The sequence below is a fragment of the Oncorhynchus gorbuscha genome, linkage group LG10 (assembly GCF_021184085.1).
Source record: "Oncorhynchus gorbuscha isolate QuinsamMale2020 ecotype Even-year linkage group LG10, OgorEven_v1.0, whole genome shotgun sequence".
In the NCBI taxonomy this organism is placed as follows: Eukaryota; Metazoa; Chordata; class Actinopteri; order Salmoniformes; family Salmonidae; genus Oncorhynchus; species Oncorhynchus gorbuscha.
In genome coordinates, this window is record NC_060182.1 from 52,716,738 (window position 1) to 52,742,732 (window position 25,995).

At 43.1% G+C, this 25,995-nt stretch overlaps 2 protein-coding genes across 5 annotated transcripts in view; one reads left to right on the forward strand and one right to left on the reverse strand.

Moving 5' to 3' along the window:
- The window catches only part of rbks (ribokinase), an 84,736-nt gene extending 71,942 nt beyond the window's left edge, over positions 1-12,794 (forward strand). For all 4 annotated transcript variants that reach the window (XM_046366380.1, XM_046366381.1, XM_046366382.1 and 1 more), the window contains one exon: positions 12,518-12,794. In XM_046366380.1, coding sequence (XP_046222336.1) covers positions 12,518-12,691 — 174 coding nt within the window. In that variant the 3' untranslated portion in view covers positions 12,692-12,794. The remainder of the gene's footprint in view (positions 1-12,517) is intronic.
- On the reverse strand, positions 12,795-15,990 carry mrpl33 (mitochondrial ribosomal protein L33). Its single transcript, XM_046366384.1, has 4 exons — positions 15,863-15,990; positions 15,448-15,466; positions 15,034-15,140; positions 12,795-14,462 (listed from the first exon to the last, which is right to left on the reverse strand). The coding sequence occupies exons 1-4, from the start codon at positions 15,882-15,884 to the stop codon at positions 14,413-14,415; spliced, it is 198 nt and encodes a 65-aa protein (XP_046222340.1). The 5' UTR covers positions 15,885-15,990; the 3' UTR covers positions 12,795-14,412.
- Between the last annotated feature and the right edge of the window lie 10,005 nt (positions 15,991-25,995).

Genomic DNA, 25,995 nt, shown 5'->3' on the forward strand with positions numbered 1-25,995 from the left:
AAGAACAACCATATCTTCACGCTGCTAGCGGGAACGTGCAATCGGAAAAACACAAAGGCCACAACTGTAACATCCGTCGTTAAATGAAGACCAAGGCGCAGTGTGGTAGGCGTACATTTTCTTTTAATTATAAATATTCCACCAAAAACAATAAACAACTCAACGAACGTAAAGCTAGGAGTGCAAACACATGCAACAACCAAAGACATTATCCCACAACTGAAGGTGGGAAAAAGGGCTGGGGGCTCTGGACTGGGGAACGTCACTGCAGGCTCCTTGCCATAGACCATCAATACAGGCTCCGGGCCATGGATCATCACTGGAGGCTTCGTGCCATCGATTACCACTACAGGCTCCGTGCCATGGATCATCACTGGAGGCTCCGGGCCATGGATCATCACTGGCGGCTCCGGGCCATGGATCATCACTGGCGGCTCCGGGCCATGGATCATCACTGGCGGCTCCGGGCCATGGATCATCACTGGCGGCTCCGGGCCATGGATCATCACTGGCGGCTCCGGGCCATGGATCATCACTGGCGGCTCCGGGCCATGGATCATCACTGGCGGCTTCATGCCATGGATCATCACTACAGGCTCCGGGCCATGGATCATCACTGGAGGCTTCATACGTGGGGCCGGAACAGGTCTCACCGGACTGAGGAGACGTACTGGAAGCCTGGTGCGGGGAGCAGCCACAACGCGTCCTGGCTGGATACCCATTTTTGCTCGGTGAGTGTGGAGAGCTGGCACGGGACTCACTGGGCTATGAAGGCGCACTGGAGGCATAGTGCGTAGAGCCGGTGCAGGATATGCTGGGCCGTGGAGTCGCGATGGAGGTCTGGAGCGTAGAGCTGGCACAACGCGTCCTGGCTAAATCCCCCCTGTAGCACGGCAAGTGCGGGGAGCTGGCACAGGCCGCACTGGGTTGTGCTGGCGAACTGGGGATACCGTGCGTAGAGCTGGCGCAGGATATCCTGGGCCCAAGAGACGCACCGAAGGCCAGGAGCGCTGAGCAGGCACAATCCGTCCTGGCTGAATGCCCACTCTAGCACGGCAACTGCGAAGGATCTTGCACAGAGCGCACCGGGCTGTGGATGCGCACTGAAGGCATGGTGCGCAGAACCGGATAACACACTGCTTGACCGGTCACTCGCTCCCCACGGTAAGCACGGGGAGTTGGCTCAGGTCTAAACCCTGACTCCGCCAATCTCCCCGTGTGTGTCCCCCATATTTTTGGGAGGCTGCCTCTCGTGCTTGCTTCGTTGAGCTAACTCCTCGTATCGTCGCCCTTCCACTTTCGCTGCCTCTATCTCCTCCTTCGGACGGCAATACTCCCCGGCCCTTGTCCATGGTCCTGCTCCCTCCAGGATTTCCTCCCAGGTCCAGTCCTGACCACGCTGCTTGGTCCGTTGGTGGTGGGATCTTCTGTAAACGTCAGTCGTTAAATGAAGACCAAGGTGCAGGGTGGTAGGCGTACATTTTCTTTAATTTTAAATGTTCCACCAAAAAACAATAAACAACTCAACGAAAGTAAAGCTAGGAGTGCAACACACGAAGACAAGATCCCACAACTCAAGGTGGGAAAAAGGGCTGCTTAAGTATGATCCCCAATCAGAGACAACTATAGACAGCTGCCTCTGATTGAAATATAAACATAGATATCCCACCCTAGTCACACCCTGACCTACCAAATAGAGAATTTAAAGGATCTCTAAGGTCAGGGCGTGACAAAAACAATTGCTACAAAACATGGCTCCATTCATTTTTATATCAGACAGCCGGCTCAATCAACCAGTGACGTCATTGCTAGTGCAAAAAAATTATAAATACAGCTATAGTGCATAATTATGTCTGAAACACCCTCTCATCATTCATAATTATGTAGGGAGACCTGAAAAACATCCCAAATAGTGTCTAGCGGTGAAGTTTACATTTAATATGCCATTGAAACCAGCATTTGTATCATGTTCTATTGGTTTTCAAATATACTTTTTTTGTCCAGCCGCCAAAGGCATAATCATTAACATATACTTTAAGTAACCCATGTTAGTTGATGCATCTTTAGATCGCCCTTCTTTCTTAACTTCTAACCGATATTTTCACCTGTCAAATGAAACCACTCACCGCGTGCGGTTCACTTTTGAGAATGGTGTTTTCCGCAAATTGCATTTTGGAACATTCCTACAGCCATGTGCGTATTGTTGAGCTTATAATATGAAGAAGTAAAACATTATAAATATTTTAAGCTATACATTTTGATCTGTTGCGTTAATGTTCAGTGGTTGTATGAATTTGGGATCTGTCGCCCCAGAACTGTCCCAGAACCTTAGACATTTTTTATCATCCCAGAGATAACCATAATTTCAATCCCCGGGGGGAATTATTTAATAAAGAAGTCAATAAGCATAGTGTAAACAACTCGATGAGGCCATAAGCCAAGAGGGAAATGCTCACCCAGAAGCAGCACTCTTTGTGGCCGGGGACTTTAATGCAGGCAAACTTAAATCAGTTTTACCAATTTTTTTACCAGCATGTCACATGTGCAACCAGAGAAAAACAAATCATAGACTACCTTTACTCCACACACAGAGATGCAAAGCTCTCCCCCGCCCTCCATTTGGCAAATCTGACCATAATTCCATCCTCTTGATTCCTGCTTACAAGCAAAAAAACTAAAGCAGGAAGTACCAGTGACTCACTCAATACGGAAGTGGTCAAATTACGTGGATGCTACATTACAGGACTGTTCTAATAGCACAGACTGGAACATGTTCCGGGATTCATCCAATGGCATTGAGGAGTACACCAAGGTCATCGGCTTTATCAATAAGTGCATCGACGACGTCGTCCCCACAGTGACTGTACGTCCATATCCCAACCTGAAGCCATGTATTATAGTCAACATCTGCATTGAGCTCAAGGCTAGAGCTGCCACTTTCAAGGAGTGGGAGACTAATCCGGGCACTTATAAGAAATCCCGCTATGTCCTCAGACTAACCAACAAACAAGCAAAGCGTCAATACAGGATTAAGATTGAATCCTACTACAACGGCTTTGACGCTTGTCGGATGTGGCAGGGCTTGAAAACATTTACGGTCTACAAAGGGAAACCCAGACGCAAGCTGCCCAGTGACGTGAGCCTACCAGATGAGCTAAATGCCTTTTATGTTTGCTTCGGGGCAAGTAACACTGAAGCATGCACGAGAGCACCAGCTGTTCTGGATGACTGTGTGATACCGCTCTCGGTAGCCGATGTGAACAAAACCTTTAAACAGGTCAACATTCACAAAGCTGCTGGACCAGACGGATTACCAGGACGTGTTCTCAAAGTATGTGTGGGCCACCTAGCAAGTGTCTTCACTGACATTTTCAACCTCTCCCTGACCGGGACTGTAATACCTACATGTTTCGAGCAGACCACCATAGTCCCCGTGCCCAAGGAAGCGAAGTTAACCTGTCTAAATGATTACCGCCCTGTGGCATTCATGTCGGTAACCATGAAGTGCATTGAAATGCTGGTCATGGCTCACATCAACAGCATCCTCCCGGACACCCTAGACCCACTCCAATTCGCATACCGCCCCAACAGATCCACAGATGATGCAATCTCAATCGCACTCCATACTGCCCTTTCTCACCTGGACAAAAGGAACACCTATGTGAGAATGATGTTCATTGACTACAGCTCAGCGTTCAACACCATAGTGCCCACGAAGCTCATCACTAAGCTAAGGACTCTGGGACTAAACACCTCCCTCTGCAACTGGATCCTGGACTTCCTGATGGGCCGCCCCCTGGTGGTAAGGGTAGGCAGCAACAGGTCTGCCACACTGATCCTCAACACTGAGGCCCCTCAGGGGTGTGTACTTAGTCCCCTCCTGTATTCCCTGTTCACCCACGACTGTGTGGCCAAACACGACTCCAACACCATCATTAAGTTTGCTGACGACACAAAAGTGGTAGTCCTGATCACCGACAACGATGAGACGGCCTATAGGGAGGAGGTCAGAGAACTGGCAGTATGTTGACCGGACAACAACCTCTCCCTCAATGTAAGCAAGACTAAGAAGCTGATCGTGGACTACAGGAAAAGGCGGGCCGAACAGTCCCCCATTAACATCGACGGGGCTGTAGTGGAACTGATCGAGAGTTTCAAGTTCCTCGGTGTCCACATCGCCAACAAACTATCATAGTCCAAACATACCGAGATAGTCGTGAAGAGGGCATGACAAAACATTTTCCCCCTTAGGAGACTGAAAAGATTTGTCATGGGTCCCCAGATCCTCAAAGGATTCTATAGCTGCACCATTGAGAGCATCCTGACCGGTTGCATCACCGCCTGGTATAGCAACTGCTCGGCATCTGAGCGTAAGGCGCTACAGAGGGTAGTGCGAACGGCCCAGTACATCAATGGGGCCAAGTTTTCCAGGACCTATATAATAGGTGGTGTCAGAGGAAAGCTCCTAAAATTGTCAGAGACCCCAGTCACCCAAGTTATAGACTTTTTTTCTCTACTACCGCACGACAAGCGGTACTGGAGCGCCAAGTCTAGAACCAAAAGGCTCCTCAAACAGCTTCTACACCCAAGCCATAAGACTGCTGAACAATTAATCAAATTGCCAGCGGACAATTTACATTGACCCCCACCACCCCCTCCCTTTTGTACACTGCTGCTACTCGCTGTTTATTATCTATGCATAGTCACTTCACCCCCACCTACATGTACAAATTACCTCACCTGTACCCCCACACACTGATTTGGTACCGGTGTCCCCTGTATATAACCTCGTTATTGTTATTCTTATTGTGTTACTTTTTTATTATTTTTATTTTAGTCTACTTGGTAAATATATTCTTCTTCTTGAACTGCACTGTTGGTTAAGGGCTTGTAAGTAAGCATTTCACAGTAAAGTCTACACTTGTTGTATTCGGCGCATGTGACAAATACAGTTTGATTTGTCTTATTCTCTATGGTAAAAAAAGTGATTTATTTTGAAAAGTGGTTCCTTGCATCATACAATGATGTAAAAATGGTGTTACAGACAAGTGACTGGACATGTGACTTGAGCTTTTGGACAAGTAAAACAATCAGACCTACTTGTCTGAAGTGGCTAAAAAAGTAAATGTCAAACCCTGCACATTATTTTCCATGATCTAACAACTGATTCCTCGACATAGCCATAAAAGAAAAGCAGATGTTTGCATCACTTTAATGTGGACACTCCTCTTCAACTTCTGGGGGGACACTGAAAAAGATGACGTATGCGCACAATATGTTGTGTACTACAAATCACCATGACGTGATTAAATTAAATTCTCTCGGCCACAGACCAGCACATGCTGTACGACGTCCCAGAGGTGGAGGCTAATGGCTCGGTTGTTTCTCACCCCAGTAGAGGTTAAAGATTAAACTGGGTTTTATAGGGGATGTGGGGACATTTTGGATTCTCTTCCTGATTTCATCTTGAAAAGGCTTTGCCGTCACGCCTGGCTCGGTGAGACTTTCACACTTCCTGTTCGAGTTTGGGACACAACTGATTTAGAGTCGATGCATTTGTTAGGCTTTAGAGAAAAATGGATAATTTTCGTTTTGTTTGCATACAACTACAGATGATGCATTTGATAAATTCTACAGGGTGACAGTGTTGTGAATTAGAGAGTCCAGCGGTTTGCGTGCAGTTGATATTGAGCTGCAAAAGTACAGATGCATTCAAACTACAAGATTATATCCCCTTAAACTGGGTGTCTTTTATCTTGTGTTTTAATAAGAAACGTTTCCATTTTGAAACTCATTGTTCCTGTTTGGAATCAAAATCCCCCATTAACTGAAGTTAAAATAAGTGAATCCACTGAAGCAGGAGAGTAACAATAGGGGAGTGTTTAGGGCTTCATGACTGTTTTTTCTCTCTCCCATCAACACCTTGCCACGACCCAAAGTGTCATATTCCTGTCTTAGTGTGTATGTCTGTACTGTAACTTAGTGTGTATGTCTGTACTGTAATCCACCTTATACACTCCCCATTTACAAAACAGTACAATAGATACCAATTGCTGAAATCAGTGCAATGTGAGAGTGCTCAGAAGCAATTAGTGTCCTGACTGCGTGTGCACAGATCCCACAAGTTAGCTTTACCGATCCATTAATGTTACCAAAAATATTTGTACTGCAATCTGCCTCGGTGTACCTATAATTAAATGACCCTTTATACTTTTACTGTCCCTAGTAATACACGCAAACACACCAACTCCCCCATTCCCTGGTGGTGCATACAAAATGAACCATAGCCCTGAGGGGAACCTGGCTTAGCTTCCTTCACCCCAACCCCCCCCCTCCCGCTGTGACTCACCTCTTAGCCCTGCACCAGTCAGCAGAACACAACACAGCCCAGCCTGTGATCGGGCCTTGGTTTTGGCAGTGCTCCCCCCTACACTTTGATGGCCCCATAAATTCTGGAGTGTTTAACTCTTTTGGATGCCCTAATCCCTCTTCCAGTAAACAATTTATTTTTACTAGCAAAAGAAAAGATTGTTTTCTGAATGGCTAGTCAGCCTCACAGACCTTTGGTGTTTCCTTTTTATTTATTTGATAAAACATTTTTACATGCATGGTAAGGCCTCTTAAAAAGGTATTTGGTTCTTTGATTTTGTTCATTGCCGTTTTTTGTTGAGTGAACACGGTGTAGTGCTGCGCTCTCAATTTTTTTCACCAGAAACATGTTTGCTTGGTGTGAATTTGGTGGCTTCAATGCTATGCGTGGGTTGGCGAACTGAGGAAGGAGGCTGGGTCTGAAGCTATGATCTTGCAGGATCAACAATGTCACCACCCAAAAATACACATAAATATTGTTTTATTATACTGCCTGTATCCTTTCCAGTCAGTGCTGAGTTCAAAGAAGCATACAATTCTTGCTTCTCCTGGTTGCTACCCCAGTTCTTTCATCATCCACTGAACCACAACACCCTCCCCCCTCCTCCTCCACGAGCAACACATTGTACGTGGCAAGGCTTTAGAGGCGGAGTCAGGGTCAGCTGCAAAGCTGGACTGGTAACAAAGCAAAATTCACTCTTCCCTCCCATCTTCCCCTAAAGTTTTCCTTCTTTCTTAAATTGAGTGCAGGCATTCCTACTTTCACAGAGGCTGCGCTGTTAGTGTGGACGATTGGATGATGCTTGCGCACACAAGTCTGCGGTCTCTGTCTCTCACGCACACACACACAGTGGCCACCCCTTTGGCCTGTGCTTTTCCTGTACTGTGGGGTTGGTGTGATGGTGGGGGTAGTTGCCAGGCCAGACAAAACAGCTCAGAGTGGGTCTGGACAATCCATATCATCCTGACTTCCTTCCTATGAGAGGATGACAGATTACCACACACAGGCTTGTTCCTGGAAGCGGTAGGTAGGGGAATACCCCAGTATTCTTCACCTCTTCCGAACCCTGACCACCGCGTAGTTAGTCACTGCAAAGATGGCGCAACGAAGGGAGGCCCCCATGAAGTCCTTATTGGACTGCACATGCCAGTGGTTAGTTACCACCTCTATGCCATGCAATCCAAGCTATCCTCTTCTTCTGAATCTGTGTACATTTATCACACTGGTGAAATGAAGAAGAAAATGACAAGACTTAATCTATTCAATTTACTGTGCTTTTGATCTGGTCATTATCTTCCGATACTTCCGCAGAGCAACTGTCATCATTCTTTCCCGGAAGCTTGGGGTCCAGTAACAGTTTGAGTCAGCACTGGCCACGGAGTTCTTTACTCTCTCTAGGGGGTCCTTATTGATGAGGGCCCCAGGCTGGGGATTACTGTTTCCCCATCCGTCACACCCGTATGGGAGACTAGATTACAGGAAATACAGTCATTGTGATGCACAATGTCAGATTCTTTGTATCCCCTTTTTAAGACTAAGTTTAGGGCAGGGATCCATTTTGAAAGAAAGGAGACTAATGAAGAGCACCACGAAGGAAGTTGGATTTGCAGATCTGTTTTGATTTCAAAAAAGCATTTGAATGTTGACAAAAAAATAACATGCCACAACATGCATCTTCACTCATAGACCACAGTTGTTTATGCTGATGTTAGATTGCTCATGCTGCACCTTACTTCAAACTTTTATGACTCTAGCAATGCTGAGAACCAGCCAAGGGATAAAGGTCACCGTGTAGCGGACGGAGCTAACTGTGAAAGAGCATCAGTACTCGTCCACGGCTACCGCTTCTGTCGTTTGACTGACAGGCTTTCCAATCTAACCTTCACCAAAGTGTGTCGAGGGCATCCGCAGCGGGGCTGAGGTTGTCAGCTCCAGTGAGCGTCACGTGGGGATGCGACACTGTCACATGTCAGTCTCAGGCATTGCTTTCAACACAAGACGAGAGGACAGTGACTCGGCATGGGGAGCATTGGAACGTGGTGGACAGAGACGATCAGACTGGAAGACTTGAGTTGTTATCCTGGGTCACTCCAGTTACACTCTTTAGAAATTATAAAAACATTGAGGATCAGTTCTCAGTATGTGTATCCTGTAGTTTACATGTTCATCATTTCTGTTGATTATAATGGAATTGGCCTGATTCTGTGGTGGAAAAAGAATAAGAATGCCAACTTGAAATAGAAATTTGTAAATGATCGCAAATGTTCTGGCAACTTGGCTGATAATGTGATACCTTCTTTTCTCTCAAACTTCTTTGGTATTTTATTTGTCTCTTCATGCCAACCTCATTGAGTTTGGGTGTGGACAGGGTGTAGTCATTGTCTCACCAGAACTGTGAACTGGAAACTTGCCAAAGTGGGACCGTACATTTCCACATGGTAAACACAACCCAAACCAACGACCAGGAGACAAACATACAGTGCTTTCGGAAAGTATTCAGACACCTTGACTTTTTCTACTTTTTATTACGGTAGTCTTATTCTAAAATGAAAGAAATATATAATCCTCATCAATCTACACACAATACCCCATAATGAAAAAGCAAAAACAGATGTAGAAATGTTAGCAAATTTCTTACAAATAAAAAACAGATGCCTTATTTACATAACTATTCAGACCCTTTGCTATGAGACTTGATATTGAGCTCGGGTGCATCCTGTTTCCATTGGTCATCCTTGAGATGTTTCTACAATTCGATTGGAGTCCACCAGTGGTAAATGAAATTGATTGGACATGATGATCCAAAGGCACACACCTGTATATATAAGGTCCCACAGTTGACAGAGCATTGTCAGAGCAAAAACCAAGCCATGAGGCCGAAGCAATTGTCCGTAGAGCTCTGAGACAGGATTGTGTCGAGCTACAGATCTGGGGAAGGGTACCAAAACATTTCCGTAGCATTGAAGGTCCCCAAGAACTGTGTCCTCCATCACTCTTAAAATGGAAGAAATTTGGAACCACCAAAACCTAGAGCTGGCCGCATGGCCAAACTGAGCAATCGGGGAGATGGGCCTTGGTCAGGGAGGTGACCAAGAACCCAAATTATCGCTCTGACAGAGCTCCTCGGTGGAGATGGGAGAACCTTCCAGAAGGACAACCATCTCTGCAGCACTGCACCAATCAGGCCATTATGGTAGAGTGGCCAGACAGAAGCCACTCCTCAGTAAAAGGCACATGACAGCACGCTTGGAGTTTGCCAAAAGGCACCTAAAGGATTCTCAGACCATGAGAAAGAAGATTCTCTGGTCTGATGAAATCAAGGTTAAATGCCAAGCATCACGTCTGGGGGAAACCTGGCACCATCCTTACGGTGAAGCATGGTGGTGGCAGCATCATGCTGTGGGGATGTTTTTCAGCGGCAGGGACTGGGAGACTAGTCAGGATCGAGGGAAAGATGAACGAAGCAAAGTACATAGAGATTCTTGATTAAAAAAACATGCTCCAGAGCGCTCAGGATCTCAGACTTAGGCTAAGGATCACCTTCCAACAGGACAATGACCCTAAGCACACAGCCAAGACAACACAGGATTGGCTTCGGGACAGGATATCCTTGAGTGGCCCAGGCAGAGCCCGAACTTGAACCCGATCTCTGGACAGACCTGAAAATAGCTGTGCAGCAACGCTCCCCATCCAACCGGACAGAGCTTGAGAGGATCTGAAGAGAAGAATGGGAGAAACTCCCCAAATACAGGTGTGCCAAGCTTGTAGCGTCATACCCAAGAAGACTCGAGGCTGTAATCACTGCCAATGTTGCTTCAACAAAGTACTAAGTAAAGGTTCTGAATTCTTCTGTAAATGTGATTTCCTTTTCTTTCTTTTTTTACTTGTTTTTGCTTTGTCATTATGGGGTATTGTGTGTAGATTGATGAAGAAGAAAAACTATTTAATACATTTTAGAATAAGGCTGTAATGTAACAATGTTGAAAAAGTCAAGGGGTCTGAATACTTTCTGAATGCTCAGTACATGGATAAAAATTTGAATCTACCCACTTTTTCTCCCCCTGTATTCACTTTTTCCAGTCTCTCACCAATCCATGAAAGTCACCTTTGACTCTAGCCTTGTTTCTTGGCTGATGAGAGTTCTGAATGGGGGATGTGGTGGGAGGCTACTTGGGGGAGGGGTGAAGGTGTTCGGGGAAGTGTGCAATGAACTATTCTAGAGGCCGAACGGTGAGTAATTGGCCAGGCTTGTGAGAACCAGTGGCGGGGGCCATCTGTGGTTAAATCTGAACGCTTTGCCACATTCCTCCATGCGTTTTCCTATCAGTGATCTAACACCCTCATCTCTCCTACACACCCAAGCCCACCCCCCTGGGCACCTATTGCACATTCCATCATCACTGTCAATAGCAGAGAGAAAGAAAGATTAAACCCATGACAAGCCGATAGGCAATCCCAGAGGAGTGTTAGCCTATAAAACTGCCAGGATGTCAGAAAACTGGAATAGGGGTGATGCCCAAAGGACTTATTCGCACCAAATCCTAACTTGGGATCTGCGCGCTGAATTTGGGACTTATAAGAACCATGCGTTGATGTCAATAATAGATATGTGCAAAATTTGATTGCAAATTAGGACTTTGAATTGGTCCTCATCCTCACCAATTACTACTCTGAGGTTGTTGTCTTTAAACATGCCTATAACCTCAGGTTGTATAGGATACACGAGACAAAGTGCTAAAATATACATCAACAAAATATGCTCAAATTAGCAAAAATGTTTTTCACTGTAAAAGTAAGTATCTTGTTTGATACTGTAAATGGGTAATGTTGTGACAAAAAGGAACAAAAATGTCCATGAAATTGAGTTCATGAAATGTCCTAAATACATGTCCTTTCAATGTTTGACATATTTTGAATTTGTATTTTAGTTATGGCATTTGTACTCAAGCCTCTGATAATTATATTGAGTTTGCAGATCAAGTTTAGGTAGGTATCATTTGAAAGAAATCATGTGCTCAGAAATATGACTTGTATTTAAATGTTGATAATGCTTTACTTTTATTAATTCTGGGGGAAAAAATACCGTTTTTATTTTTATACATTTTTCTATTGACTTGTACATTGTGGTATATAATATAATTCTGCCAAGCTGACCCTGTTAAAAGACAAATCTCTTCGGCTAAATATGTTGGTGAGAAAACTCAAATGTATTACGTTATTCTGGCATATATGAATAATACCCCCACATTTGTTTTTATATACGATAGCCATTTGAAAATGTAAGCTAAATATTCTTCATTTATGCAAGTGAATACATCGGTCTTGTCGTCTTATCTTCAGTTGTTTATAACAAAACGGGGAATCTCACACTGGCTAAGTGGAAGTGTTAATACATTTGTTTGTCATAAAGGGTGAGTATTAGGCCATTTCAGACTAATGGCGGAGGCATTTCAACTGACAGTGGGGAGCCTTGTTCAAAAAGCTACAATTGACAAGTGTCATAGCACCCCCTAATGTTGCCAACAGTTGGTCAGATAGTTAAATAACATCTCTAGTCTCAGTTCCTCTTGATTACTTTTTCCAAGTGTCATGAGGAATTAAGTCATAGATTCCTTTATTTGCTTACATTAAATTTCTCTATTTTTGCATTTAAGCCTCAGATTTGTATTTGTCCACTTTGACAGTGTGTGCGTCTCCATCGCTCCTATGACAGGTAGCCTAGTGGTTAGAGCGTTGGGCCAGTAACCGAAAGGTTGCTGGATTGAATCCCCAAGCTGACAAGGTAAAAATCTGCCGTTCTGCCCCTGAGCAAGGCAGTTAACCCACTGTTCCCCAGGTGCAGAAGATGTGGATGTCGATTATGGGAGCCCCACGCACCTCTGATTCAGAGGGGTTAGGTTAAATGCGAAAGACACATTTCAGTTGAATGCATTCAGTTGTACAACTAGGTATCCCCCCTTTCCACTTACATTCAATTCTAAATGAATGAATTAATGAGTTCTCGCAGCAAGGTCATTGTTGTTCACAGAAAGTACTCTGTCCTATAAAAAAAACTCTTATTAGCCTACATTTCAATTGAATTGTTGACACATTCAGTGCGTGTTTGTTTTGCTATGTGAGTAGTAACGACTGTCTGTCTCTACATAGGGAGCTGGAGACAGTTTCATTGGTGCCCTGGCCTTCTACATGGCTCACTTCCCTACAATGTCCCTGGAAGAGATGGCCAGGAGAGCCAATCAGGTGGCAGGAGTGAGTGTACAGACAATTGGGACACAGGCGTCTTATCCCTCTAAAAAGGACCTACCCACAGACCTTTTCTAGAGAAGACCGCAACTTGCACGCTAAATGGACACTGTGAGCCTGAACTATCTAAAACACTGTGCCAAGTACTGTATCAAGTAATTAAACTATGTAAATAACTTAATGCAATTATGACCATTGTCATTTATTAATCTGCCATACCAGTATTGTCATATACATTTTTTACATTTATATTCCAATGTGTCCAATAATGAGATTTAAATACTTTTAATACATTTTGTTTCATACTAGTGTTCCACAAACTCATCATTGAAACAATTTCACTCACTGTTTTTCATAAGCTTTGACAAAATCAACAAATGTCAAACACATTTAAGAGGGAAAATACAACTTAAATCATTTCAATTTTTATTCTGACCTACAATGAGGATACAAATAATTTGTCTGAAAAACTAGCGAAAAAAGTTAACACCAAACCCAGACTAGTTTGTCTAGACAAAAAAAAGTATTCTGTACTGAATTACCATGTTGTAAAAGCTTATGATCATTCAGCGTGAAACATAAGTGAACAGTTGTCCTTCTTTCATGTTTCCATTATTTCTTAATGGCAGATATGATACTCTTGCAGAACAAAGATTATAAATGCAATGTGCCTACGTTAGAGAAATAACATACAAGTGGCAAAAACATGAAACAAGCTACTTCTTACTTATTGAGGAATAATTGTCTCAATAGCTAGGTCTCCATCCAATTGGCAAGATATTCATGCAAGTATTCTAAAATCTGCATACAAACCATATGCACATTTTCCCACCAGAGATGTTTCCATCAAATTGACTTGTGGCGGATAAAAGGCTGTGCGTGATGACGTAGTGCACATGAAAATATATTTTGCCGTTAAATTCCCATGTACCAAATAAAAAATACAAGTGAAATGTGTTTAAATCACATTTAAGTCTGAGGTTTTTGTCACAACAAATGTTGCGTTTATATAGCAAACGTGCCCACTCTGGTCTTTGCATGTGTGCTCTAGCCAACAGCTCGCAGACACCGTGTGGGTCAGCTACCTATAGGACATGATCTGATTGTTATGGATAAGATGGAGATTATTAGTCAAACGGCAGCCGATCATCATGTTAACAGAATAAGACCCTCAATATGTATTGGAAAGGAGCATTAAGCTCATTACTGTGCACTTTTTCCACCCTGTGAAGTTCACAACTTATTTCATCTGTAGCCAATTGCATGCTTTCCCAAGTCGTAGTGGGAGAACCACACAACATATCATGACTCCCAAGTTTACTATGATATGATGGTTATTATATCAATATTTGTGCATAAAGGGGTTTCCATTGCCACTTCTCACATAATTTAAATATTGATATAATAACCATCATATCGAAGTAAACTTGGGAGTCATGATATGTTGTGTGGTTCGTCCACTACGACATGTATTCTGTCATCGACCTTTGGAAAGTTTACTGACAGATTTGCTGGTTCCATCAGGCCTGTCTTGAAATTTCTATCCGACATGTACTGTACTCACAAAATGTTGGATGGAAACCTGGTTATTGATGTGAATGGAAACAGAACTACTTGAGGTTTTGACATCGCTTGGTTCATTCCAAATGTTTACAATGAGTTGATGTGGCCCATGAATAGTCCAATAGGAACTCCTTAGCTCTTCTCGCGAATGACGGTCGACAAATTTTAGACAATGTCAGTGAAATCATCTGATTAGATGTTGGAGATTCAAAAGTCTCGTTCTTTGCCGTTCATGGTTAAATCGACCTGATCTTCTTCTTTTCGTGAAAGAGGACGTGTTTGTTTACTGCAAAGACAGAAATACAATTCTGAAGTGGGTGCACAATGAACAGCTATGTGCAAAGTGTAGGTTTATCAGGTAAGCATTGCAAACCAATTAAAATAATTGTGAGGGTATCATTTTCAAACAGGGGCAAATGACTAGGCCTACATAGTATATGATTTGAATGATCTCAAACACAAATGTTACCTGATATAAGATGAATATTAAATCACTCATAGACAGTAGGACAGCAAAATGCCACTATTGGTTCTTTGTGTACGATGATGTCATATTGTCTACGTTAAAGCCACACTGGCTGTGTCTGAAATTTTCTGTAAAAAAACAACTTGCGTCCCCTGTCCATGTTTTCTTAGGCTAATTCCTCTCAGCTCATTGGAGGAGGAGGTCTGAATGAGGACCAATGAGCTTTGAGAGAAACAAAGATGGCGAAAGCAAGGACTTGGCTGCAAGTAACGTTTACAGACACAGCCCTTGTGAGAGGCCAGTGTCCACTTGGCATCAGTGATAACTCCCTGAGAGTGAGTGTAATAGTTTGCTTCCATACAATGCTAATCAGAGAGGGTTTGTAGTTTACCAAAAGGGTCATTTTTTCGCAGCACCAGTTTATCGCGTAGTCGGTTCCTCTTGGTGTTGAAGCAGTAACCTGTCCCAGCAGCACTCACCATTTGCACTAGGACAGTCCTGTAACAAAGGCAATGGTTACTTTGTGATAACACATGTTATAGGCCACAATAATTATGAAACATATATACTACATGCTCATTGCTATTCCTTGGGTCACTTTTATCAAAGAGCAGATTGAGGATAATATTACAGCAAACAGTTCAGAGAAAGACATCAAACCTAAATTCCAATTTCTACTGTATGAAGCTTTTACTAGGAAGTAGCTTAGCTGAGGGTATAATAAATGGTACATGGATTAGATATGGTAATAAAGTAGGACGTCTATACACAAATTATGAGGTGGAGAAGGAAATAATTTACTTACTTTGACTTGGCCTTGGCCACTTGTGTGTGTGTGGAAGAGATCAGATAATGAAATCAGATTGGCAAGATCATAACTCCGAGGTAGCTAGCTAGCTTTCGGTTTAACTAACTAGTTAATTAGTAAAACACTTGCCATGGCTAGCTAGCTTTGCTTCTGATTGTGCAAGCTAACGATAGTCAACACGACATCTCCATCTATAAAACATTGTTTCAGAATGGAGCTAACTACTTAATCTAGCTAACGTTAGTTAACAAATGATATGCTGACTTCAATGCTACTAGCCAGTGAATCATAGCTAGCTAGCTAGCTAAAAATCGGCTAACCAAAGACATGCATAGAGCCAGCCAATTCTATATTTCGCCATACAACTTAGTGAAAAACTACAATATACAGCAACGTATTCAATCATACTCACGATTTACAGCGGTGAGGAACATACTTAATAGAGTATTACAACAGCTAGCTAGTTTAGGGTAAGTCACATTGAAATACCAAAGCACAACTTCCGGGTTAATGCCGTTGTCATTCGGGTCATTAACCCTTTCATGCCCCTGAGCTATTTGTTTTTTCTGCCCCTATTAAATAATTGGAGTATCTAATATTAGAAGCATATATATATATATATATATATATATATATATATATATATATATATATATTATATATATATATATATATATTATTAGTATTATTATTATTATTATTGTTAAATGGAATAGATAAACCAGGTCTACTAGTTGTATTATTATGCGATTAAGAGCCCCATATTGTTATCGTATTGCATCTAATTATTTGGCAACCAATTACATTCCAGCCAGCACCCTAAATAGCGCAAGAGCAGGGCTACAGTGATCAAAAAATGGCTCAATATGTACAGAACATACTCAATGAATGAGTACCGTTTTTGTAACGTATTTTGATCATGTGTTTTAGGTACACTTTTCTCATATAGATAGTCAAGTAGTAAAAATAAAACATAATAACTTTCCAGTTTCAACATAGTGCATGCACATCAATTCAACAGACACCATAACAGATGGGGAAAGATAAGTAAATCAACAAGGAAAACCTCAAAACACAAAAACAAATGAGAAGATTGAACCTAACAACTAGATAGACACGGGTAAAAGAGGCAAGAACGATACCACACCAGCAAGCTGAAAACACATTCTCTAACCATAGCCGTTCAGGAAATGAACAGGGACGTAACATTGTTGGATATAACCTATTGTCGTAAGCAGGCAGACGGGCAGGCAGGCAGGGAGCAGCTGTCAGGAAGTGTGTGGAGGAGAAACCTGCGTCACCAGAGGGATAATTCAGACCACCAGCCTCAGCATCACCACCAGCAGTAGCATCAGCACCTCCACCCACTCAACAATCAACACACTCCAGCAGCCCACAGCCTCTAAGGAGGTTAAATAAGCATCACTCTCCCCTCCCTGGCTGGAGAGATCAGACTACTGCCATGGTGGCCCAGTGACTGACTGGTAGTGATGGCAGACTTATAGACAGAAGAAGCAGGTCAGCTTGCTGCAGTCAAATGGTAAATGGTGCCAAAATTAGCTAATACAAAGAAATCTGCTGATACGGGACATATTGTGGTGTAGAAATGAGACAACTTGTATGCCAACTACATCAGCTCCAGAATGGTCTAAACTAGGATACTTGGATTTTTACAAGACATACCTAAGCTTTACTATTAGTCCATGAGGCAGGGGTGTCGGTCGATATATGAATTCATTTGATTTATTAACTCACACACACATAAATGCTCACATGCGCGCAAACACACACACACACAATCCACAAACCACATAATTAAATAGAACACTGAGATGTCTGCCCCCAAACCATCTCAGCTATCTCTTTATCAGCTATTTCACATCAGCTTGGCTGACCTAACAACCGTATCCGAGGAAGTGAGACGACTCATACGCACACAGACAGTCACAGACACCCCACACTGTGTGGCTGTCACTCCCCAGCTTGCATCAGCACTTTCCCCCTCTCCTTTACTGTACATACAATAGGGAATGCTACGAAAAGGTGAGCTCCTGGACCCTACAGAATCTCATTGAGTCCTTCCTTACTCAGACCAGCCAAATGCTGAATGCACTTGTCCTTTTTTAGTGTCACCGAAAGGCCTCAGATTAGATTGGAAAGGCCTCTTGCAAACCAATAGAATGTGATGATATAGTGAGTGTGAGGTGGTTTAAGCTTTTATCACTTCTGAACAAAGAGCCTGTCATTTCAAAAGGTCATTTTAGAGAGAGCGCTCCAAAGTGCAGCAATGACGGGCATTTCTACTATTAGATGATGTGCTTTGCGCAATGGTCAGAAATAGGTGTTGTTACAGCAGCAGGGGTTAGATGACAGCATAGGAACAACAGGTTGCCGCACAATATACATTACGAACAAAGCCGTGTCTCTCTGCTTAGTCGGTCATTAATTGAATGGGCCGTGATGTCACACACGGCTGTACATCCGGTCGCCATGGTTACACCAATTGAGCGAGCCCTGAGATGTTGAGTCTTATAATCGAATCCTCTGTACGCAACAGGTCAGTGGATTTGAGCTGAGAGGCTTATTTTAGGAGCCCTCTCGGTCTTGTTTTCCAGGAGAAGATACCTAACTGGTTTTATAATCATTTGAAAATAGCACTGGTGGACGAGCAAAGAACATTCAAGACAATTATCACAAATTGCAGTTTGCCATGTTGTTGGCCCATCCAGTTGAATGGACAGGGTGATGGTGGGTGATTCAGAGCGTTTGTTGCTGAATACAATTGTTGTACTTATAGTCTTATCACACAAGCATTTGAATATGTAACCTAGTTATTATAACAGTTATTGCAGAACCAAACATTTATGTACAGTATTAGGCTTTAGTCATAGTCATGCAAGGTCATGTACTGTACATTTACAGTTAGTTATAGGTTATATACAATGAACAAATATATAAATGCAACATGTTGGTCCCATGTTAAAGTGTTGGTCCCATGTTTCATGGGCTGAAATAAAAGATCCCAGAAATTTTCCATACGCACAGAAAGCTTATTTCTCTCAAATGTTGTGCACAAATGTATTTACATCCTTGTTAATGAGCATTTCTCCTTTGGCAAGATAATCCAATCACCTGACAGGTGTGGCATATCAAGAAGCTGATGAAAAAGAATGATCATTACACAGGTGCACCTTGTGCTGGGGGACAATAAAAGGCCACTCTTAAATGTGCAGTTTTGTTACACAACACAATGCCACAGATGTCTAAAGTTTTGAGGGAGCTTGCAATTGGCATACTGATTGCAGGAATGTCCACCAGAGCTGTTGCCAGATAATTTAATGTTAATTTCTCTACTGTAAGCCGCCTCCAACATCATTTTAGAGAATTTGGCAGTAGGTCCAACTGGCCTCCCGGTTTGCTGATGTCAACGTTGTGAACAGAGTGCCCCCTGGTGGCGGTAGGGTTCTGGTATGGGCAGGTATAATCTACGGACAATGAACACAATTGCATTTTATCAATGGCAATTTTCATGCACAGAAATACCGTGACGAGACCATGAAGCCCATTGTGAGGCCCATTTCTTTTAAGGTATCTGTGACCAACAGATGCATAAATATATTCCCAGTCATGTGAAATCCATAGATTAGGCCCTAATGAATTGATGTCAATAGGCTGATTTCCTCATGTGACCAGAAACTCAGTAAAATCTTTGAAATTTGTTGCATGTTGCATTTCCATTTTTGTTTAGTAAATAAGCATGGTCCTGCCACAAGGGGGGAAGTGGAAGAATGACATTTTGAAAGAAAGCATAAATTGTTGAATAACTAAAGCAAGTGCATCTGTTCCATGTATAACTTTCCATCTCCACTCTATAATTTCTCCATCTCCAATCGGATTCAAGTCCAGATGTTACCCTCAAAACATTCCATCATCAATTGATGTTCCAGTTAACCACCGCACAGATGTGTGGGGTCTTCTTTTAAAATCAAACTCTGTCTTTCTCTTTGAGGTAAGGGGTATGGCCTTGCTTATGTATATAGTGGTCCTAATAAGTGGTTATGGATGCATTCCAAATGGTACCCTATTTCAGATATGGGGGATTCTACAGAAATGTTGAAAATTGCAGCCCCCCCTCTCCCTTGTGCCTTCAGCCACAACCCTACAAATATCACCAGGTGATGGGATTGCACCTCTCTCCAACTTGGTGAATAGTCTGTCTTCCAGCATTTTACAGAAATGTCAGCGAGTAAAGTAAAGTATTTTTTAGAAGTGTCACAACTGAACATATAATATTTCAAGAAATATGTAAAGTAAGGTTTTTGGACTAGAAGATATGTTTGCTGGGATGTACAATACATCTGTCCAAATAAAAGATAGCCAGCCATATGGCTATGGGGTGGCAGGTAAGAGCGTTGGGCCAGTAACTGAAAGGTCACTGGTTCGAATATCCAAGCCCCAAGGTGAGAAAAAATGTGTCCATGTGCCAGGCACTTAACCCTAATTGCTCCTGTAATTTAAAAAAATGTTTATTTAACTAGGCAAGTCAGTTCAGAACACATTCTTATTTACAATGACAGCGTATTTACAATGACAACCCAGGGAACAGTGTGTTAACTGCCTTGTTCAGGGGCAGAACAACAGATGTTTACCTTGTCAGCTCGGGATTCGATCCAGAAACCTTTCGGTTACTGGCCCAACGCTCTAACTACTGGGCTACCTGCCGCCCCAAAATGTGTCCACAATGGACTTTGTTTCCAAGGCACGGATGAGGAAGATGCTCTGGATAAGAGTGTCTGCTAAATGATGTAAATGTAAATATGTTAGCTATAGCTAAGTCCAAAATTAGTCAAAATTGTCCAACCCGAAAACAATTGACACCATAGAGGTCTCATCTTTGTATTTTTGTATTTGTGCCATTAAGGCGTCTGTGACAGCATGGGTAGCTCCATTGAGGCTATCTCCATTTGAAAGTTGCATGCACCATGCTTTACCAGCTGAGCTACAGAGGACCACCATGTGGATAGTGGACAAGTGCACACTTCAGGAAAAAGTGTAGAGTATTAACTAATATGCATAGCCAGCCGGGGGGCTCCAAGAACCCAAACATTGACATCTATTTGGCCAAAACATAGACCGCGATAATGTGCTCTACTGTACTCTACTGTACAGTGCTCTATTGTACTGTACCGTACTCTACTGTACAGTGCTCTATTGTACTGTGCTATTCTGTACTCTACTGTACTGTGCTCTACTCTACTGTATAATAATTTACTGTACTGTGCTCTACTGTACTCTACTATACTGTGCTCTACTGTACTGTGCTCTACTGTACTCTACTCTACTGTACTGTACTCTACTGTAATGTACTGTACTCTACTGTACTGTGCTCTACTGTACTGTACTGTACTCTACTCTACTGTACTGTGCTCTACTGTACTGTACTGTACTCTACTGTAATGTACTGTACTCTACTGTACTGTACTCTACTGTACTGTACTCTACTGTACTGTACTGTACTGTACTCTACTCTACTGTGCTCTACTGTACTGTACTCTACTATACTGTGCTCTACTGTACTGTGCTCTACTGTACTGCACTCTACTCTACTGTGCTCTACTGTACTGTGCTCTACTGTATTGTGCTCTACTGTACTGTGCTCTACTGTACTGTACTGTACTCTACAAATTATAATTGTTTTCCAACCCCCAATTTGCACCACTTCTGAAGAATGAGCCATATAGTGCAATACTTTTGACCAGGGCACAAAAGGCTCTGGTCAAAGCTAGTGCACTATATGGGGGCCCAGTAGGGAGTCCAGTAGAGCTCTGGTGAAAGGTAGTGCACTAAATAGGGAATTGGGTGCCATTTAGGACATATCTGTGGTTCAATCAATGGAGAGACGGTGTGTTCTTCTTCCTCCATCTGTTCGGTGTCATCTCTGAGGGCTCTCTGTTCCATGACGCAGAGACCGAGTGGGAGTGGACGGCCTTCTGCTCCCTGAGAGGGCTGAGTGGGCCGCCGCAATCCGCTGCTGCCTACAGCCTACAAGCCAGGGAGGGATAAGGGGGGTGGGAGCGTGGAGGCGGTGGGTGGCAGGGGGGGGACAGAAGAGGGGGAGGGAGAGAAAGAAAGAGAGCGATATGAAGTACAGTAGAGAGAGAGAGATACAAACTCAGCAGGGAAGAGGGAAAGAGAGAAGGAAGAAAGAGGGGGGGGGGGTGATTCATGATTAAGGGGGAATTTAGGGTTGAGAGAAAAAGGGGAAGATACACTATAAGTAGGTGGATGGGACTGAGATAATGAACAAAGGAAACAAGAGTAGTAGGGCTTTAAAATATTTCTTGCTGAATAACCAAATCTTTCAAGTCCTTGCTGGCCTTTCGTGGCCATGCTAGCCTTACAGTCACCTTACATAAACCTAAATGGACTAACAGGGTCTCCAAAGCAACTGGGCAAACCTTTATATTAAACTCAGCCTCCAGCATCCCTCCATCCTCTCTCCCCCTCCATCCCTCTGCACCTTGCTTCAGCGACTATCTTTAGTACCTCGGACCCTCCCCTGACAGTATGAGAGCTATTTTGCTATTTGCTAAATTCAGCGCTGATGTAACGAGTGACACCTTCTGTTTCCATGTGACTGGTCGCCTAGCAACCCGGCTATTATGCCAATGGCAATGTTGTGCAGGAAGTAGCACCCTGAGCCCCCTGCCTCCATTGATCTCGGCAGGCATTAGTCAGCCAGTCAGTGGGGTTCGTCTGCATGAGCTGAGGCGTCCTTCCGCTCAGTGAGGGCTGCACCACTCTTTTCACACTGTACACTGTATCGTATCCTCTCTCTCTCTCCTTACTTCCTTTGCTCTTTCCCTCTTCCCTCTTGCTTTTTAAAATCGTTATATCTCTACTGTGTATCCCATCTGTCTTTCTCCCTTCTGTCCTTCTCTGTCTCTCTCTGTCTCTCTCTCGTGGAGAGAATGTTTTTGGAATGTTTTTCTCTTTCTCATAATATAAAATGGTTTCAGTGGGACCTTATGTTCTATGAATGCCATGTACCCATTTATTGGACTTGTTCTAGGACTTGAAACATTGTGGAGACATCTTTCAAAATCGTATAATAAGTTGTTAGGAAGAGTGAAAACCTGCATTGCTATCACAAATGCGGAGGGAATTAAAAAAAAAAAAAAAGTGTTTAGGACTCTTAATCAAAGCTTGAACACATTGACGTTTGCCCAATAACAATACTGAGAAACACAGTATTCAAAGTTATGTTAACGATAACATTTCATTAATTGTCTCATACCTCAAAACATTTATGCAGTTCTATGATTGCACTTACATGCCAACATGGAGAACTTGTTTTAAAGGTTCAATGCAGCCGTTCTTATCTCAATATCAAATCCTTTCTGGATAAGAATTAAGTACCTTACTGTGATAGTTTTCCATGAAAAAGTTGAAAAGAAACAAAAATAGCTTCATAACAAGAGCAATTTCTCAAGCAATAATTTTGAAAATGAGCTGTTATTGGCAGAGAGGTTTGGAACTCTTCTTCTTATTGGTCTATTAACAAATGTACTGCATGGTGATGTCACCATTGAAAGCAAAACCTCCTTCCAATCAAACAGCTCTTACACTAAAAGTACATTATCATAATGGTCACCGTTTCACAGTATTATTCCAACCTCATAGTGTGGAAATATATATAAAACACAAAGAAATCTTTAATGCAGATTGGTGCAATACTTTGCTGCCATCTATTGATTCTGAAAGGAAATTGTCTACCCTCGTCTACCCTCATTTTGTTGAGATCTCTTTCCCAACAATGTGATAATACTAATAATATAGAAAATAGAATAAAATGTTTCTAAAAACCACATAAGAACTACGATGTGAGTTAGAAACATGATAATGCAAGTATATACAGGTCAGTGCCAGTACCTTACACATAAAAAGTGACTGGCATGAGGAATATATAAATACTTATGCTAATATAATAATGGTAATATATACATGTAAACAGGAGTAATAGTGACCAGTAGCAGAACAAATAGATAAATACGAATGGTAATGACAATCAATAATCAATGGACAGCAGCGTAATGGAGTAACACATATAATCAATAATAATTTTAGCAGCGGCGTAGGTTGTCTGAGTGGGTAGAGACATGTGGATGGGCCTAGAGTCAGTGGGGATAGTCTGTTAGAGAGGGAGAGCAGTAGTTGTAAGCAATTTAACAGTCTTACGGCCAGGGGATAGAAGCTGTTTAGGAGTCTGTTGTCTGAGCCATGATGCACCGGAACCGCCTGCCAGATGGGAGCATGGAGAACAGTCCATGTCTCACGTGGCTGGAGTCTTGGTAAATTTTGGGGGCCTTTCTCAATCACCGCCTGGCATGTATTGTCCTGGATAGCTGGGAGCTCGCTCCAAGTGATGTGCTGGGCCGTAAGCATCACCTTCTGTAGGGCCTTCTGGTCAAAGGGTGGTGTAGTTGCCGTACCAGACGGTGATACAACCAGACAGGATGCTCTCAATGGTGCAGCTGTAAATGTTACTGAGGATCTGAGGGGCTATTCCAAATCATTTCAGCCTCCTGAGAGAGAAGAGGCGTTGCCGTGCCTTCTTCATGACTGTTCTTGTGTGAGAGGACCATGTTAAGTCCTCAGTGATGTGGACACCAAGGATCTTGAAGCAATTGCACCCCCCCCCCCCCAAACTGACAGTTCTCTGACCTCCTCCTTGTAGGCTGTGTCATCGCCGTTGGTGGTCAGGCCTACTACTATTGTGTCGTCAACAAACTTGATGATGGCGTTGGAGTTGTGGTTATACAGGAGGGTGCTAGGCACACACCCCTAAGGGGGCGCCCGTGTTGAGGGTCAGCATGGCAGAGGTGTTGTTGCCCACTCTATCCACCTGAGGTCAGCCCGTCAGAAAGTCCAGGATCCAGTTGCAGAGGGAGGTGTTCAGTCCCAGGGTCCAAGCTTGGTGACGAGTTTGGAGGGCACTATGGTGTTGAACGCTGAGCTGTAGTCGATGAACAGCATTCTCACAAAGGTATTCCTCTTGTCCAAGTAGGAAAGGGCAGTGTAGAGTGCGTTAGAGATGGCATCATCTGTAGATTTGTTGGAGTGGTATGCAAATTGGAGTGGGTCTAGGGTGTCTGGGATGATGGAGGTGATGTTTGCCATGACCATTCTTTCAAAGCACTTCATGATTAGAGATGTTAGTGCTACAGGGTGGTAGTCATTGTGGCAGGTAGCCTTTGAGTTCTTTGGAACTGGAATGATGGTGGTCAGTTTGAGACATGTGGAGATTACAGACTGGGACAACGAGAGGTTGAACATGACCGCGAAGATGCCTGTCAGCTGTTTTTAAACAGGAAGCAGGAGTATAGAGACATGATCTGATTTGCCAAAGTGGGGACGAGGGGAGGGCCTTGTATGCTTCCTTTGGGTTGAGTAACTGTGGTTTAGGACTTTATTGCCCCTAGTGGTGAAGGAGACGTGTTGATAGAAGTTGGGCTTTGTGTGTCTTAGTGACCCATAATTGAAATCAACGGCAACAAGAAATGCAGCCTTCCGGGTGCATGGTTTCCTTGTACAGTTCATTAAGTGCCATATTGTTGTTGTTGTTGTCCTGATATGCAGCAGTCACGATAACTAATGAAAACTCTCCCGGGAGGTAAAAGGGTCGACCGTCAGTATTCCAAGACGGGTGAACAATAGGTTTAGATTTCCACTACGCTTGAGTCTACACACCATCTGTTGTTAATGAAGAGACATACCTCTCCTCCTCTGAATTTCCCTAAATCCAATTACCTGTCCATTCAGAGAATGAAGAATCGATCCTTTTACCTCCCGAGAGAGTTCTAATCTGTTATCGTGACTGCTGTATATGAGGACAACAACAACAAGCTGGCACTTAACGAACTGTACAAGGAAACCATGCACCCGGAGGCTGCATTTCTTGTTGCCGTTGATTTCAATGATGTGTCACTAAGACACGTGATGGATAGCCATATCGGGTATCTTGTCCAAAACCATGTTTCAGAAAAAATGATGATCTCAAAATGACAAGAGTCCCGGTCATCCATCTTATTATTGGAGGAAAGTGGTTCCCTTCGCCTTAGTCTCAACAGGATGCCCGATCTCTTGCCTCTTTTTGCCGGCGTTTGCTCTTGGGTAGCCCGAAGATTGGATCGGAGGTACCTTAAGAGCCCAGGGCTGAAGAGTCTAAGTCAAAGTTGAAGCTGAAATTGAGGTGAGTAACTGCCGATCTGATGTTTAAACTTTTTGTTGATTATAAGAAATAATAGTGGATACATTTTGTGCAAAAAAAGTTTTTAAAAACTGCAAAATAATCCCAAAATAGCCAAGTTGGGTCGGCGCTCTCAAGACGTTAGCCATACAGTACGGTGCCATCTTAATTCACACACGTTTGTGTGTGTGTGTGCATGTACTGTACATGCATGTGTCCGTGTGTCTGTGTGCTGCAACTCCCAGAGGAGACCACTAACCTGTATTCCATCGTACCATCAAAGAGAAGGTCATACT